At 38.2% G+C, this 12,720-nt stretch overlaps 1 protein-coding gene across 1 annotated transcript; it reads left to right on the forward strand.

The window, feature by feature from the left end:
* Positions 1-479: 479 nt before the first annotated feature.
* Positions 480-11,493, forward strand: LOC140238799 (uncharacterized). Its single transcript, XM_072318699.1, has 11 exons — positions 480-523; positions 1,287-1,471; positions 2,546-2,767; positions 3,177-3,303; positions 3,998-4,299; positions 5,456-5,583; positions 6,447-6,599; positions 7,830-7,929; positions 9,006-9,143; positions 9,629-9,827; positions 10,979-11,493. Exons 1-11 carry the CDS (start codon positions 499-501, stop codon positions 11,164-11,166), a joined length of 1,767 nt encoding a protein of 588 aa, XP_072174800.1. The 5' UTR covers positions 480-498; the 3' UTR covers positions 11,167-11,493.
* Positions 11,494-12,720: the final 1,227 nt, after the last annotated feature.

The raw sequence follows: 12,720 nt of genomic DNA on the forward strand, positions 1-12,720 counted from the left end.
ATGTAGGTAGTGTAACATTAGAAAGGCAGAGGCTACGTCGAACGACTTCTCGTACTAATTCCAGGAATTCTGCTTGGCGGGGGTTTGTGAATTTCACGAGTCGGGTGCTACTAACACTATCATAATCGTTGATTTAATAGTAGGCTTATTGGCGAATTTAACAACGTGAAAATATTAATCTATCTTAGTTAGTCTAGGGCCTATTAAAACTGTAAGTGACACTGACAGTGTATAATTATAAGTGTGTAGCGTACAATGTAGGTTAACCTGCACTGAGATGCTTTATAAATATATTCTTACAAAAGTACTTCTTTTCTCTTGGAACAGGTACAAACCTTTGTGAAGGATATTTTAAGAGGGGATATACTATCACGCGGAAGTAGTGGAGAGACCGCAACAATGGCTGATGACAAACTGATCAATCCACTCATGATACAGAGTGGTGGCCTCAACACCATGATGAACTCAGACGACCTGAAGACGGAGCTGAGGATAGCAATGACTGACAATGACCAGCTCAGAGGTAAAATAGAGCTCAACCAATCTCATGGTCTATTCACTAGGTCATTTATATGATGGTATGTGATGATTCCTCAGTGATAATAATGATCGTAAATGATGATACTATCACTATCAGTAGTAATGATAATGAAAATGTTGATTGATATTTGATAGATGCTGCTCACAGTAAGTATCACAATGTATTACAGAATAGCAGTAGGGCCTATACATTATTAGCAAATACGATACTGAAGTATACAGAACTACATTTAGAATTACAGATTTATTACAATTTATAGAATCTGTTGTCAGTTGCTTTTTAAGTGAGGCAATTGTGGAGGATTCTGTCATTGATTAGGGTATGGCATGATTGTATACTTTTGGAGGATGAAAACTGAAACATGTAACAGAAGAGGATAGATTGAATTTGTTAACTACAGAATATATTTGAGCAGGACTAGAACAGAGATTGTGAGCTGTTTTGTTGGAAAGTACCATCAATCTCATGCTTTTTTCTTAATAAAGTTCTCCTCTTCATGTAGAATAATGTTTGGCCTTCAATGAGAGTGTGTGCCATTTGTTGAGATTTCACCCTAAATATATAAACCTGTAGAGGACAGGCTGATTTTGCTACAACATGCATTTCCCATAGACACCTACCCGAGTATAATCAGGACTCGTCCTCATCGGGTGAAATGCTTATTATTGGTTAGAAAGTGAGAGATTTGCAGTCAATACAATGAATTATTACAAGTAGTTTTTCTCTTTAATTCTTCTACCTATAGCCCAGCTAGCAGCTTGTACAAGCTCAATGAAACAAAAGATGCAGGAAATGGAGATCATGAAGCAAACTAACAAACAGATTACAGAGCGCTATATCAGTCTGCATAAGCTGTCCAAAGCCAGTACTGTCGCTCAGCGTAACAAGATTGCTGACTTGCAGAACAAGAACCAAGAACTTGTACAGCAGGTAAGCCATTGGGTATTGTATGCAGTATTCTGTTGTTTTATTGTTTTATTGTTGCACTGGGGCTACCACAAATTTCCGGGTATTATGCAATTCAAGCCCTAGAAGTGTGATTCCACACCATGTACTAATGATTTTAATAAGAAGAGTAAAACCACAAGAATACACTGGTAGGTCTTTTCAAAGGGACATTCCATCTTTGAATGAAAACAGAAAATCAGAAAAGCAAATTAGGGAAAATCTGAGATACATCAGCAAGATATGGACTTTGGAAGTTCAGAAAGTAAGACAAATTGACAACTTGTTTTAAGATCTTGGTACTGAGCAGCTCTTTGTTTTGTTTTGTACAACAAAAAATCCACTAATTTTCATTTTCTTCATATGTTTGGGCATTTTTTGTTGTAGCCCACATGCGAAAATGTATTACTCTTATTACAGTGCATATATCAAGAACAGGTCTGAATAACATTTTTTCTTGGGAGAAAAATGAATATCAGTGAATTTTTGTGTACACGATGACCAATCACTGACCTCTTTTTATGTAGACCATTTAATGTAACTATTTATCTCTCTGTCAATTCGTCTTATCTCCCATGTACTTCAAGGAGACCTCGGGATGATTTCAGACTTTCACATTTGAACAACTATTGATTAGCTATACTGAGTACAGAGTTTTAGAATTTATAGTGATTGGGATGAGGAATGAGAATGTTTTCAAAATTTACAACATATTGCAATGAACAAGGGTGATGACATGGCAGCCTCACAACAAGAATGCACGAGTTGGGGCTCAAGGAAGCAGAACAGAAGAAGATGGCATGCATACATTCTGCACAGGTGAACTTGTTAAGCAAGTGGTGCCTATTACACTGCTATCTTTCTGAAATATGTGAGGCTCCTATGTCATCAACACTGTTCAGTGTAATTTGTTTAAGATTTTTCAGAGTATTGTTTCTCTGCTCAAGGACCACAAGAAATTCCACAAATCTATTCATGGAGCTGTCGATTTATGTACTGCATGATGTGTAATTATGAAAATCGTGGAATGCTCCTTTAAAATAATCTGCTCCTCCTCAGCTGGATGACCTAAGGAAGGGAAAGTCCTCAGTGCAGCCCGGCGAGAGTGAGAAGCAGAGGGCAGTCTTGGAGGCTGTGAAGGGAAAAATAACGGCCATGGAGGATGTTTACGAGCAACTCCGAGGTGGCGCTCATGAGGCTCGGATAAGCAACCTCTTGAAGCTACTCTCAGGACACATGAAGGCTGCAAAGGAGTTGCTGGGAACATGTGACCCAGTTCAGGTAAGAGGCATCATATTAATGGATAACTTATTTCATAGATTGAGAGATTACCATTTCAAATCAATGGGGAGATCCATACATTTTTCTGTCCTTACATTAAGTCTGTTTTCGACCTATGCACACAAATATGTTTGCAAAGATGCATATCCTGTTTTATTTTCTATTTGTGGTGATTATACAAGCTAATGGAAATAATTATTCTAAGATCATTGCAATGACAGCCACATTCCTCCCTTTGATCACATGTATGATAATGCAGCTGAATGCTAAGGTCAGTGTAGACATTTGATAGCACTTTGTGAGAAATACTAAAAGTTGAACAAAAAAGTGTCTAAACCTGACTTGAAAATTTGGTTCAGTCATGTAACTCGATACACCTGAAGTGAATCTGAATCTCTTGATTCACCAGTCTGAAGGTGCAGTGGCAGGTGCAACCGGTCAAGATATCGGACAAGCTGATGAAAAGGGAGATGATGGTCAGCCCAAAACTGACCAGCAAACCAAACCCAAAGTGATGTCACCCGTCTCTCCCACAGGTAAGGTGTATCAGTTAAACTTGTCTAACCAGTCTGGTGCATAGTTCTCAGTATTCCCAGTTTTAGTCAGTGTTGTGGCTCAGAAGTGAGTTTGGTGTAGTCACTTAATTCTCCATGAATTAATACCAGAAGCCCTCGTCTATACCAAGAGATTATACTTAACATGTATATGTATGTGTATCATGTGCATGCACACGTTGTTGCACAGTAGCATGTGTACAATCGTGAAGAAAGCTTTGCACTTGTCCATTATTATGTCTGAATGAGTGATGAATCCAGTAGTGGCGATTACTGAACGTTACCCATGAATGACTGGTACGGCTACAAAGCAGAAAACACGCTGAATTGTTGGCTCGGCTGCAGCAGCTGCTCAATGTGAGTCTGTTGTTGCTCCCGGTGGCCGCTATAGACAGGTTAAAATGTACCCCAGGAGACAAAATTTGTAACCGCTAGCTGCGTTAGATAGGTGGCCGCTCTACACAGGGCTTTGACAGGGCTTTTCTCTCCGGGGGGTGGGGGATTTTTCAGTTGCCGTATACGGCTGGTGGCCACTATAGACAGGTGGCCACTAAGGCAGATTTGACTGTATTGAAACATTAACCAATGATAGATGATATATAATGCACACAGAAACATATTCCATGCATTGTTGCAATGCCTAATTTTTATTTTCTTCTGGTTATATGCTCTGCAGGTCAGCAAGCATACAGTAGGTCACTTCAGGCTCTGCTCATGAGTCTGAAGCAACAGGTTGATGAGAAGGATCGGAGCCTGCACCGAGAAGAGGAGCGCAATGCCGAGCTCCAGGGCCAGATCACCGCCCTCCAGCGGGAGCTCGGCACCCTCCGGGGAACCCAGCAGAACGTTGCCGCGGCGATGGAGAAGCAGCGGCAGGAGGACAGCAAGAGGTACGAGCAGGAGAAGAGAGAGCTGATGGCCAAACTAGATGAGCTTACTCTCCTCGCGGCGGACAAGCACCAAAGACATGCATTTGATGTGAGTGAAAGGCGTGATTTTCTCAGGCAATTTTATCACACCAGGAAAGGGTGATGGTTGGATTTAACCCTTTGAGGACGAATCCTGAGTACACTCAGGCAGGTGTCTATGGGAAATGGGTGTTGTAGCATAATCAATATGTCCTGAATGGGTTGATAAAGCTGTCTTTGCTGTAGAATAAGATATCTTAATCAAGAACTTCACAAACCCAAGCCATCAGTGAAATTATTATGGCATAGCAATGTAGCATTGAATTAAGCTTGCTATTAGATAACAGCACTATCATGATGTTGTAGACTGTCATAGTAATGTACAACATTTTCTTCTGCTATTGCAATTATAAAGTGACTTTACCATCTACAGGCCAGGCTGGGTTTCTGGAGATTTGCCTTTTCTGTGCATTTGAAATGAGACAAGCATTCCAATGAATAACTGCAAAGCATACTCATATTGGGAATACAGTAAATACGCAAACAGATTGACATGTCGACAGTTTTTCATTATTCATGTTTTGTTGTTGTAATTAGTGATGACAGTTGTAAGCATTCCCTTAGCTTTGCATCTTTTTTCCATTGAATGCTATTTCTTTTTGTAGTTAGTCTTATAAAGATCAAAGGTTCTAAATAATGTAATAAACTTTTCATATCTACAACTTTAGATGGCATGTTGTTATGTGTCTACCCAAGTGCTGTTCAAGTACTCCCATTTCTCTCAGAGATTTCTCTAATGCTATGCCATTGAGAGACACTACATTGAACATGGTCACATCACATCTAATATGATTGCAGTAATTAGGATGTCATTGAGTGATTCAAATGTATGTAGGTTCAATGATTAGTTGATTATTCATTGTTTTTGTGTATCTTCAGCATAGAGTTGGTGTATTTACTCCTATGATGTCAAATGTTATGGCACATATTTCAAATACTAGTACTTGTTTGTAACAATTATGTAGAATATGTATGTCATTTATGTGATTACTTTTTTGTCTGTTAAAGGTTAGTATTTTCTTTCTCTGAGTTGAATTAAACTTGAGTCTTAAACAATGAATATTCTTGAAAGAAAAGCAAAAAGATCAAGACGCTTTCTGTTGGAAATTGACCCACTACTCTAAAAATTAATGAGGAGAAAATAAATCTGTGCCTTTTGTGACCAGGAGGAGCCACGCTATCACAGTGCCAGCAACGAGCTGAAGCAGCAAGTGACGAGTCTTGTGATGGAGCTGGAGCAAAAGGAGAGATACCTCGAGGAGGAGAAGAGACAGAACAAACTTCAGACGCAATTGTAAGCTGGCAGATGAACTATCACTATCCTGTACAACTACCTTGCTTCAGTTGACACTGGCGTGTGGGAAAAAAAATAAATTAAAATCTCATCCCCCAAAAAATGTATCCTTAACTTTTTACGTGTTCAGGCATAAATCTTGCCAAGCTTTTTCTTTAGCATTCAGTAATCCCTTCAAATTTGACCTAGTTGCAAAGTTAGCAAGCCTATTCAGGTGTAGCAATGTGCTTTAGTCTGAGAGGAAAGCCATGCTGTTAAAATGGGGATGAGTTGGGAGTAGGTAATCTCTATGCATTGATAGTTCATTTCAAGACATCTGAGCCAATCACCAAAGGAAGCACTCTACAGGGTGTGCCAATTATAGCAAACAAAGGACAATAAGGGTTCATGCATTTGTTTAGCTCTTGAGCTCCATATCATCAAAACTTCACCCCTCCAATAAAAATTAAATTGATATCACTCTCAATGATTAGATATACCACTAGATCCAGTGTGAAAATGTTCATTTTAGTGTAGTGTATCTGTGTGACTCATCTTAGTAGTATTGTGAAAAGCTCTTCAAGGTGACATCATTACAAGTAGCATTGGCTTGAATTTTGTGGTATATTAAATCAAGTAACACACCTGGGCCCTGTTTCATAAAAAAGTTGATAAGATAGCAACCCTTGCTGGAATGGCAATTGTCATGGTAATGACAAGAATCCAGCTTCCTGATTGGCTGTTGCTATTGGAAGTTGCCATTCCAGCAAGAGTTACTATCCGAACATCTTTTATGAGATGGGACCCTGGTTTTGAATCCACTGGTGTAGAAAGATTTTGCAAGGAGTGGTCTGATAACCCATATTTTCTAAATCTGTCAACAGAAATGAAAGTCTGCAAGTAAAGGTGGCTACATACCACGAGGAGCTGAAGAAAGCAAGAATTGAGGCCCAGAGCTACATCGAGACCGTCCACGGAGAGTTGAAGAGGAAAGAGACCATGTACCTGGCTGAGAAGCAGAAGGCAATGCATGAAAAGTGAGCTGATATACTTTCATGAGAAATCTCATTGTGGGGGTTTGGATGCTCTTTCAAACTGCTTAAATGTGACTCAAAGTGAAAGATAGTGTTTGCCTGCTTTTAATAGGCTTTGTGAACAATGATGTATTTTACCTACACAGTGTTACATGATCAAAACAGAAAACAAGTTAAAACACAATGATATAGTTCTAATAGCGTGATATGGGTTGGTCTCTTCTTTATCTTCTGCTTCTGAATATATGTTTCATATATTTTGTATTACATTGGATTTTGTTTGATTATTTCATTTGAAAGAATTTATGTGATATTGGATATAAAATTTGATATAAATTGAAAGGTGACACACACAAACACACACACACAAAAAAACAAACCCTAGCAAACATAGTAATGTGAATAATTGCCAAAGAATACTTGTTAATTGCCAGTAAATGAATTCCTCACCTTGGCAGTTTTCATTGATGTGTCTTGCTGGAACTGTATAATTTGCTGCATTTTGTACAACTTTTCGTCTCTTGGTTTTGATGAGCAGGGCTGGATAGCACAATCACTGGTATCTCCCATAACTTTGCATATCATTATTCTGATGAAAGTTTATAAATGACTAGACAATGTTGAAAATTTTGTCCTGTGCAAATAATGATCATTGTGAGTTTCTGTTAGTATCATTGTATGAAAAGTGGTATTTCAAACCATAAAAAAAAAGATGCACTGAGGTGAAGTGAATCATTTTGTGCTCCAATAAGATGAAAAGACCTTTAGATTACTCATCGTTAAAGGGATGGTACAGTATTGGTGGAGATGAGCATAGGGCTTTGAACTTTCTGCGAGATATCAAGAAAACACTTATGAAATAGTACAGAGCATACCATTTTAAGAGGAATTCAAAGTTTATTTAAATGAAAATCGGGTTTGGAATAATTGAAACATCCAAAAACTAACTAAAACAAAGCAATCGTTGTAAAGTGTGGGTCCCACACTTTATTAGAATCACTGTGTTTTGGATATCTCAGCCATTTCAAAACCAATTTTCATCAAATAAACGTTGGAATTCTTCATGGAATTACATGCTCTTTCATATTTGGTAAGAGGTTTCTCATTATCTCACCAAAAATGTTAGAAACCTGTAATTAGGTCTCAACCAAAACTATACGATCCCGTTAAGAGATATATGCACTTGAAATATCAGTGAAAAAGAATGTAATTGCTCATTTCTATCTCTTGTAGACTGCAGTATGACAAATGTAAAGATGACATGACCACTCTACAGTCCCGACTTAGAGAGATCCAAGCAGACTACAGCAAATTGAAGGATGTGGAACGATTGGTAAGACAAGTGACACTGCATCTCATTTCAATTACTGTAAATCAATTAATATGGCGAGTAGTGACGTTGGGTCATATGGGATATCTCTGTGAGTACCTTTTCTTCTATATGCAGGAGACAACATGGGACAGCCATCAAAACTACCTTCATAACATGGACGCTATACATTACATACTGATCAAAGTTCTCGGCATAATTTGTGACACGTTTTGCTGTTTCTTAAATCCAACATTTGAAGGAGGTGCTATTTAATCTTTTTGTATGTTCCTTCATCTTTTTCGTAGAGTGTAATTTTATTTTTATTTTTTAGCCCAAACCATCGTTCAAAATGTAGTGGCCTGTTCAGCTGTGTCACCCCTGAGTATGTATGCACCTTGCCATATGTTGCTAAGCCAGTCTATCAGTACTCAGGTTGCTCCCCAACAAACTTTGCCATGATAAACTTTGGATTAATACACTCGGGTATGACAGTGCAGTAGTCTTTGAATGAAAGCCACTATGATGTACTATAAGAAAGAATATTTTTGTGTGAGTAATTTTTCGTGCTCTGCCGATAGAGAGGTATTTGGCATGTTTTTGATTCTGCGGGAAATCAGGACATTAATTACTGGATGGAATGGCAGACTGAAATATTTGTATGCTTTTATTTTCATGCTCGCTTGCCATTACTTTTACAGTTATGGTACTTTAAGGGATGACAACAATTATCCCTGTTCATTTCAGTTAGTGGCTGGATATTTTTGCAGATTAGTAAAGAAATTATACCGGTGGAAGAATTGCTCAGCTAACACAACACACTTGGGATGAAACTGGGTGTTAACCATGTATGCAAATTGGCATTAGAGTGCACTTCCGCTATAACGAACATGGTTATAATGAAATTCTGGTTACAATGAAATAAAAATTCAGGCCTCAACATGACCGTTCCGTTGTTTTTTAATTGTTTATTTGTTCAGTTATAAAGAAATTTCGATATAACGAAAGAAAACTGCCAGTCCCGAGGACTTCTTTGTAATTTGTCATTGTAATGATGCTATGTTTAATTTTCTTTTGTTTTTCTTTCATCAATGTACCAGTACCAAGAGAAGGAAGACAGACATCTGGCAGAGATCTTATCAGCGGAGGAGGCCATCCATGCCAAGGATCAGGAGAAGAAGAATTTCGAGAAAGAGGTCACAAAGTTAAAGGGTGAAATTCACATCTGGAAAACACAGGTTAGAATTGCGTCAGTCCTTCTCATGTCAAACCGTGTCTGTGTGTTATGTGATGTGATAAAGTAGCTCAGATGAGCTCTACAGTTATGCTAATGGGTAGAGGAAAACAAAAGAAAGATAGAAACAGGCAAAACTCTTTTGAGTACCCCTGTCATTAAAATCAGGTGGGTTAGTTAGTGAAACAAGACTCTAGGCCTGGCCAGGTCAATGAATTCTGCCTTATTCTCTTATTCTCTATCAACCCTTTCTGTGCATTGGACGTTAGACAATGTTGCATATTCATAATGTGATCTCACTGTATGCAACACTAGTAAGCATTGTTGAAGAGCACTGTTGCATATCATATTCATGTTTTGATCTCACTGTATGCAACACCAATAAACACTGTTGAGGAGCACTGTTACATATTCATGCTGCATTCTCACTGTGTGCAACACTTATGAATATTTTTGAAGGTTACTGTTGCATATTCATGTTTTATTCAGACGGAGGTGTGTCAGAGAGACTTCCAGGAGGAGAGGAGAGCTAGGGAGGTGATGCATACAGAGAAACAACGGCTCCTGGGGAGGATCGAAGATCTTTCTAGGGAGAAGAAGAACATAGAGGAGGAGCTCCAATACTACCATCGTCAGCAACTACAGCAGACCAGGTACCAACAGGAGACCTCAATGTACGACAGACCAGGTGAGGGCAGCATTTGATTTGCTCACTCTTTCATTCTGTCATTTTCCTTTGTACATGTAGTGTAAAGCAAGATATGTTCATAGCATGAAATTTTCTCGAATGGGAGGCGACGGCCTTTTTTTGCGGCACGATATTGTCAGAAATCGTCACAGGCATTAAAGGCATGTAGTGTAGACAAGAACTTTTGCCTGCATTTTAGTTTCATGAATTTTGACTCAAGAAATTTCGCGAAATTAAAATGCATACGAACATTCCTCATTTTACCTTATTTGATTTCTCTCTCTTTTTGTTGTTGTTGTCTTTTTAACTTGTCATGCTTCTTGATGCACTGAATATGACCTACTTGGTTGTAGATAACTTGTAAACAAAGTAATGCATGAGTTATCAATTTCACCTATGGTGGACAGTCTTGTACGGCTCACTAAAGAAGCTATTTGCAATGTTAAAAGTGTAACAAAATGCAGCTTATGCCAAATTTAGCATGTTACGGACAAGATTCTGAAATCCCCATATGTTTTGCATACAACATGGCAAGCTTCTGTAAACAATGATCAAAAGTGCTTGATGATTATGAGGGCATATCTTTAGGGATGCATGTGTTTTGTTGCAATGATTAAGACTTGTCTCAAGAAAGCAGTTAGTGTTCGGTGGAGTTTTGTGTACTCTAAATGTGGTATTTTTCCTTTTTTTTGGGGGGGGGGCTGTTGCATAAAAAATATGAAAGTGCAGAATGTGTGTGTGTGTCTGTTTGTGTGTGTGTGTGTTTGTGAGAGTGTGTGTGTGTTGTTGTTTTGGGGGTGAGTTGTTTGTTTAGTTACATTTAGTGTGAACGAGAAAGAACTAACCCAAGAGGAAATTCAAACCTGAGAGTTATTGCCTTGAAAATCATTGTGAGCATGCTCTGCTATGCACCACTACCACCAGTACCACCTCTCCCATACCATGCAAAATCATCATATTTTGGTCCATTTTTTTTTCAAAATTCCCCAATCTTCTCAATCTTTCTCATGCTTTATTGTAATTGGAGGCAATTTCACACATGCTGAGCAAATTGATTGTGCACATCTAAAAGAAAAACAACATTTACATACATTGATATGAAGCAACATCTTTTGAGCGAAATTTTTTTGTCTTTGCTTCCTCCCGGGAAGTTCGGACGGAGTATTTGCCGCTGAGGAGGCCTCAGTTTGAGGCAGCTGGAGAGGATGAAGCGGGAGGGGAGGCGATACTAGCACCCTTCCAGAGGGAACCAATGTACCCCACTCCAGCTCCACGACAGGTGAGTACAGTGAAACAAACATTATTGCCCCTAGTTACAGTCATTGAGAAATGGTGTTGAAGACTATCTCATTGTTATGTGGTAGCGATTATGTAGTACAGAGCTGCCAAGTCTATCCAAGTCTACTGGAAGCTACTAAAAAAAAAAAAAATAAAAAAAAAAAAAAATAAATAAATATGAAATCCTCCGTGATGCTGAAATTGTTTGTGCTCATTGAGGTGCATTTAATATGTGAGTGTTTTCCTACTTGCTCTTTGGACCCATCCTGATTTCAATGTATGAATGGACCGTGGTTGCTTGGATAGCATGTCCTTCCTCTTATGTGGTTCAGTGCTGTATAGGTCAAATCTCTCAGGACTGAAGAAAAAAAAAACTTTTATTTGCAGATAAATTGACTGGTGCAGGATGAATAACAAAACAACAAAACAAGGGAATGGGTTTTGGAATAGATGTGTGACTTATAAAGCGATTCTGTATAAGCTGATATTTTCAACGAGGGTTTAATTTTTCGCGAAATTCAGCAATCACTATTGGATCACGAATTTAACAACACATGAAAATACAATATGGTAGCAATGCATTTATAATAGCTTCATTGTCGATGCGCGAAAATAATATTTGCGAAAATGTCTGTGACCTCCTAATTCGCGAAAATATCTGTACATGAAATTAACAGCTTATATGGTATTTGACTTTTGTGACTTTGAGTTGTGCAGAGCCTACTGTATTCAGTTGAACCTTTCTCATCAACCGATAGTCTGTAGATTATCTGGCAGTATGACTCAGATATCCATATCACCTTGCATTAAGACAGTATTAGAATTCATTCATGATCTAAATTATGAAAAGGCACATCTATGTCTGTTTCCTTTTCTATCCCACAGCCACAACAAGCTACTACAGACAACTGGTGCCCAAAGTGTGGTGAAACCTTCCCCGACTTTGACACCCTCACCATCCACATAGGAGACTGTATAGACTGAGGTTACCCACATTTCACTCTCTTTCTTCATATATGCAATTCAGATTTGTTTGCTTGTTTGTGTCTGCATGTGTTGTTGGTCTTTCTTTAAAGAAAAAGAAGAAGAAATTTCTTTCAATTACCTGTAAGTGAAAAAGATACGTTGGTTGGAATGACGAATGTAACAAAACCAGGGTTAGAAAGAAAATGTTCAGGAGTGGAGTGCATACCTCCATACCATCATATCAAATGAGAATTAAAATAGCTATCTAGGTCACATGATAGTATTTTTTTTTTCTTGAAAGCTGGACTTTCTGTTTGATTTATGATCAATTTCAAGACAGATTATGTGAAGTTCATAAGTTGATTGCCATGCAGTGTCATGTACATTGGATATGGGGATCATTTGTAGCAGTTTCCAGCTGCCAAAGTCAAAACAGAATTACAGATAGTTGTCAAAACTTAAAGACATTATTTACCATTTGCAGATGAAACAAAAAAATCAGCTTTAGTGCTTCAAAATACACATGTAGTTCTAAAATGTGAGTTAGGTAAAGAAACAACTAATGTAGAAATTTGAATCAGTATAGTCAATGTTAAGTATTGTTAAATACACAAGATGTGAACAATAGTTATGACAGAAATGTTTCTGC

Source organism: Diadema setosum, chromosome 2 (genome assembly GCF_964275005.1).
Source record: "Diadema setosum chromosome 2, eeDiaSeto1, whole genome shotgun sequence".
Classification (NCBI taxonomy): domain Eukaryota; kingdom Metazoa; phylum Echinodermata; class Echinoidea; order Diadematoida; family Diadematidae; genus Diadema; species Diadema setosum.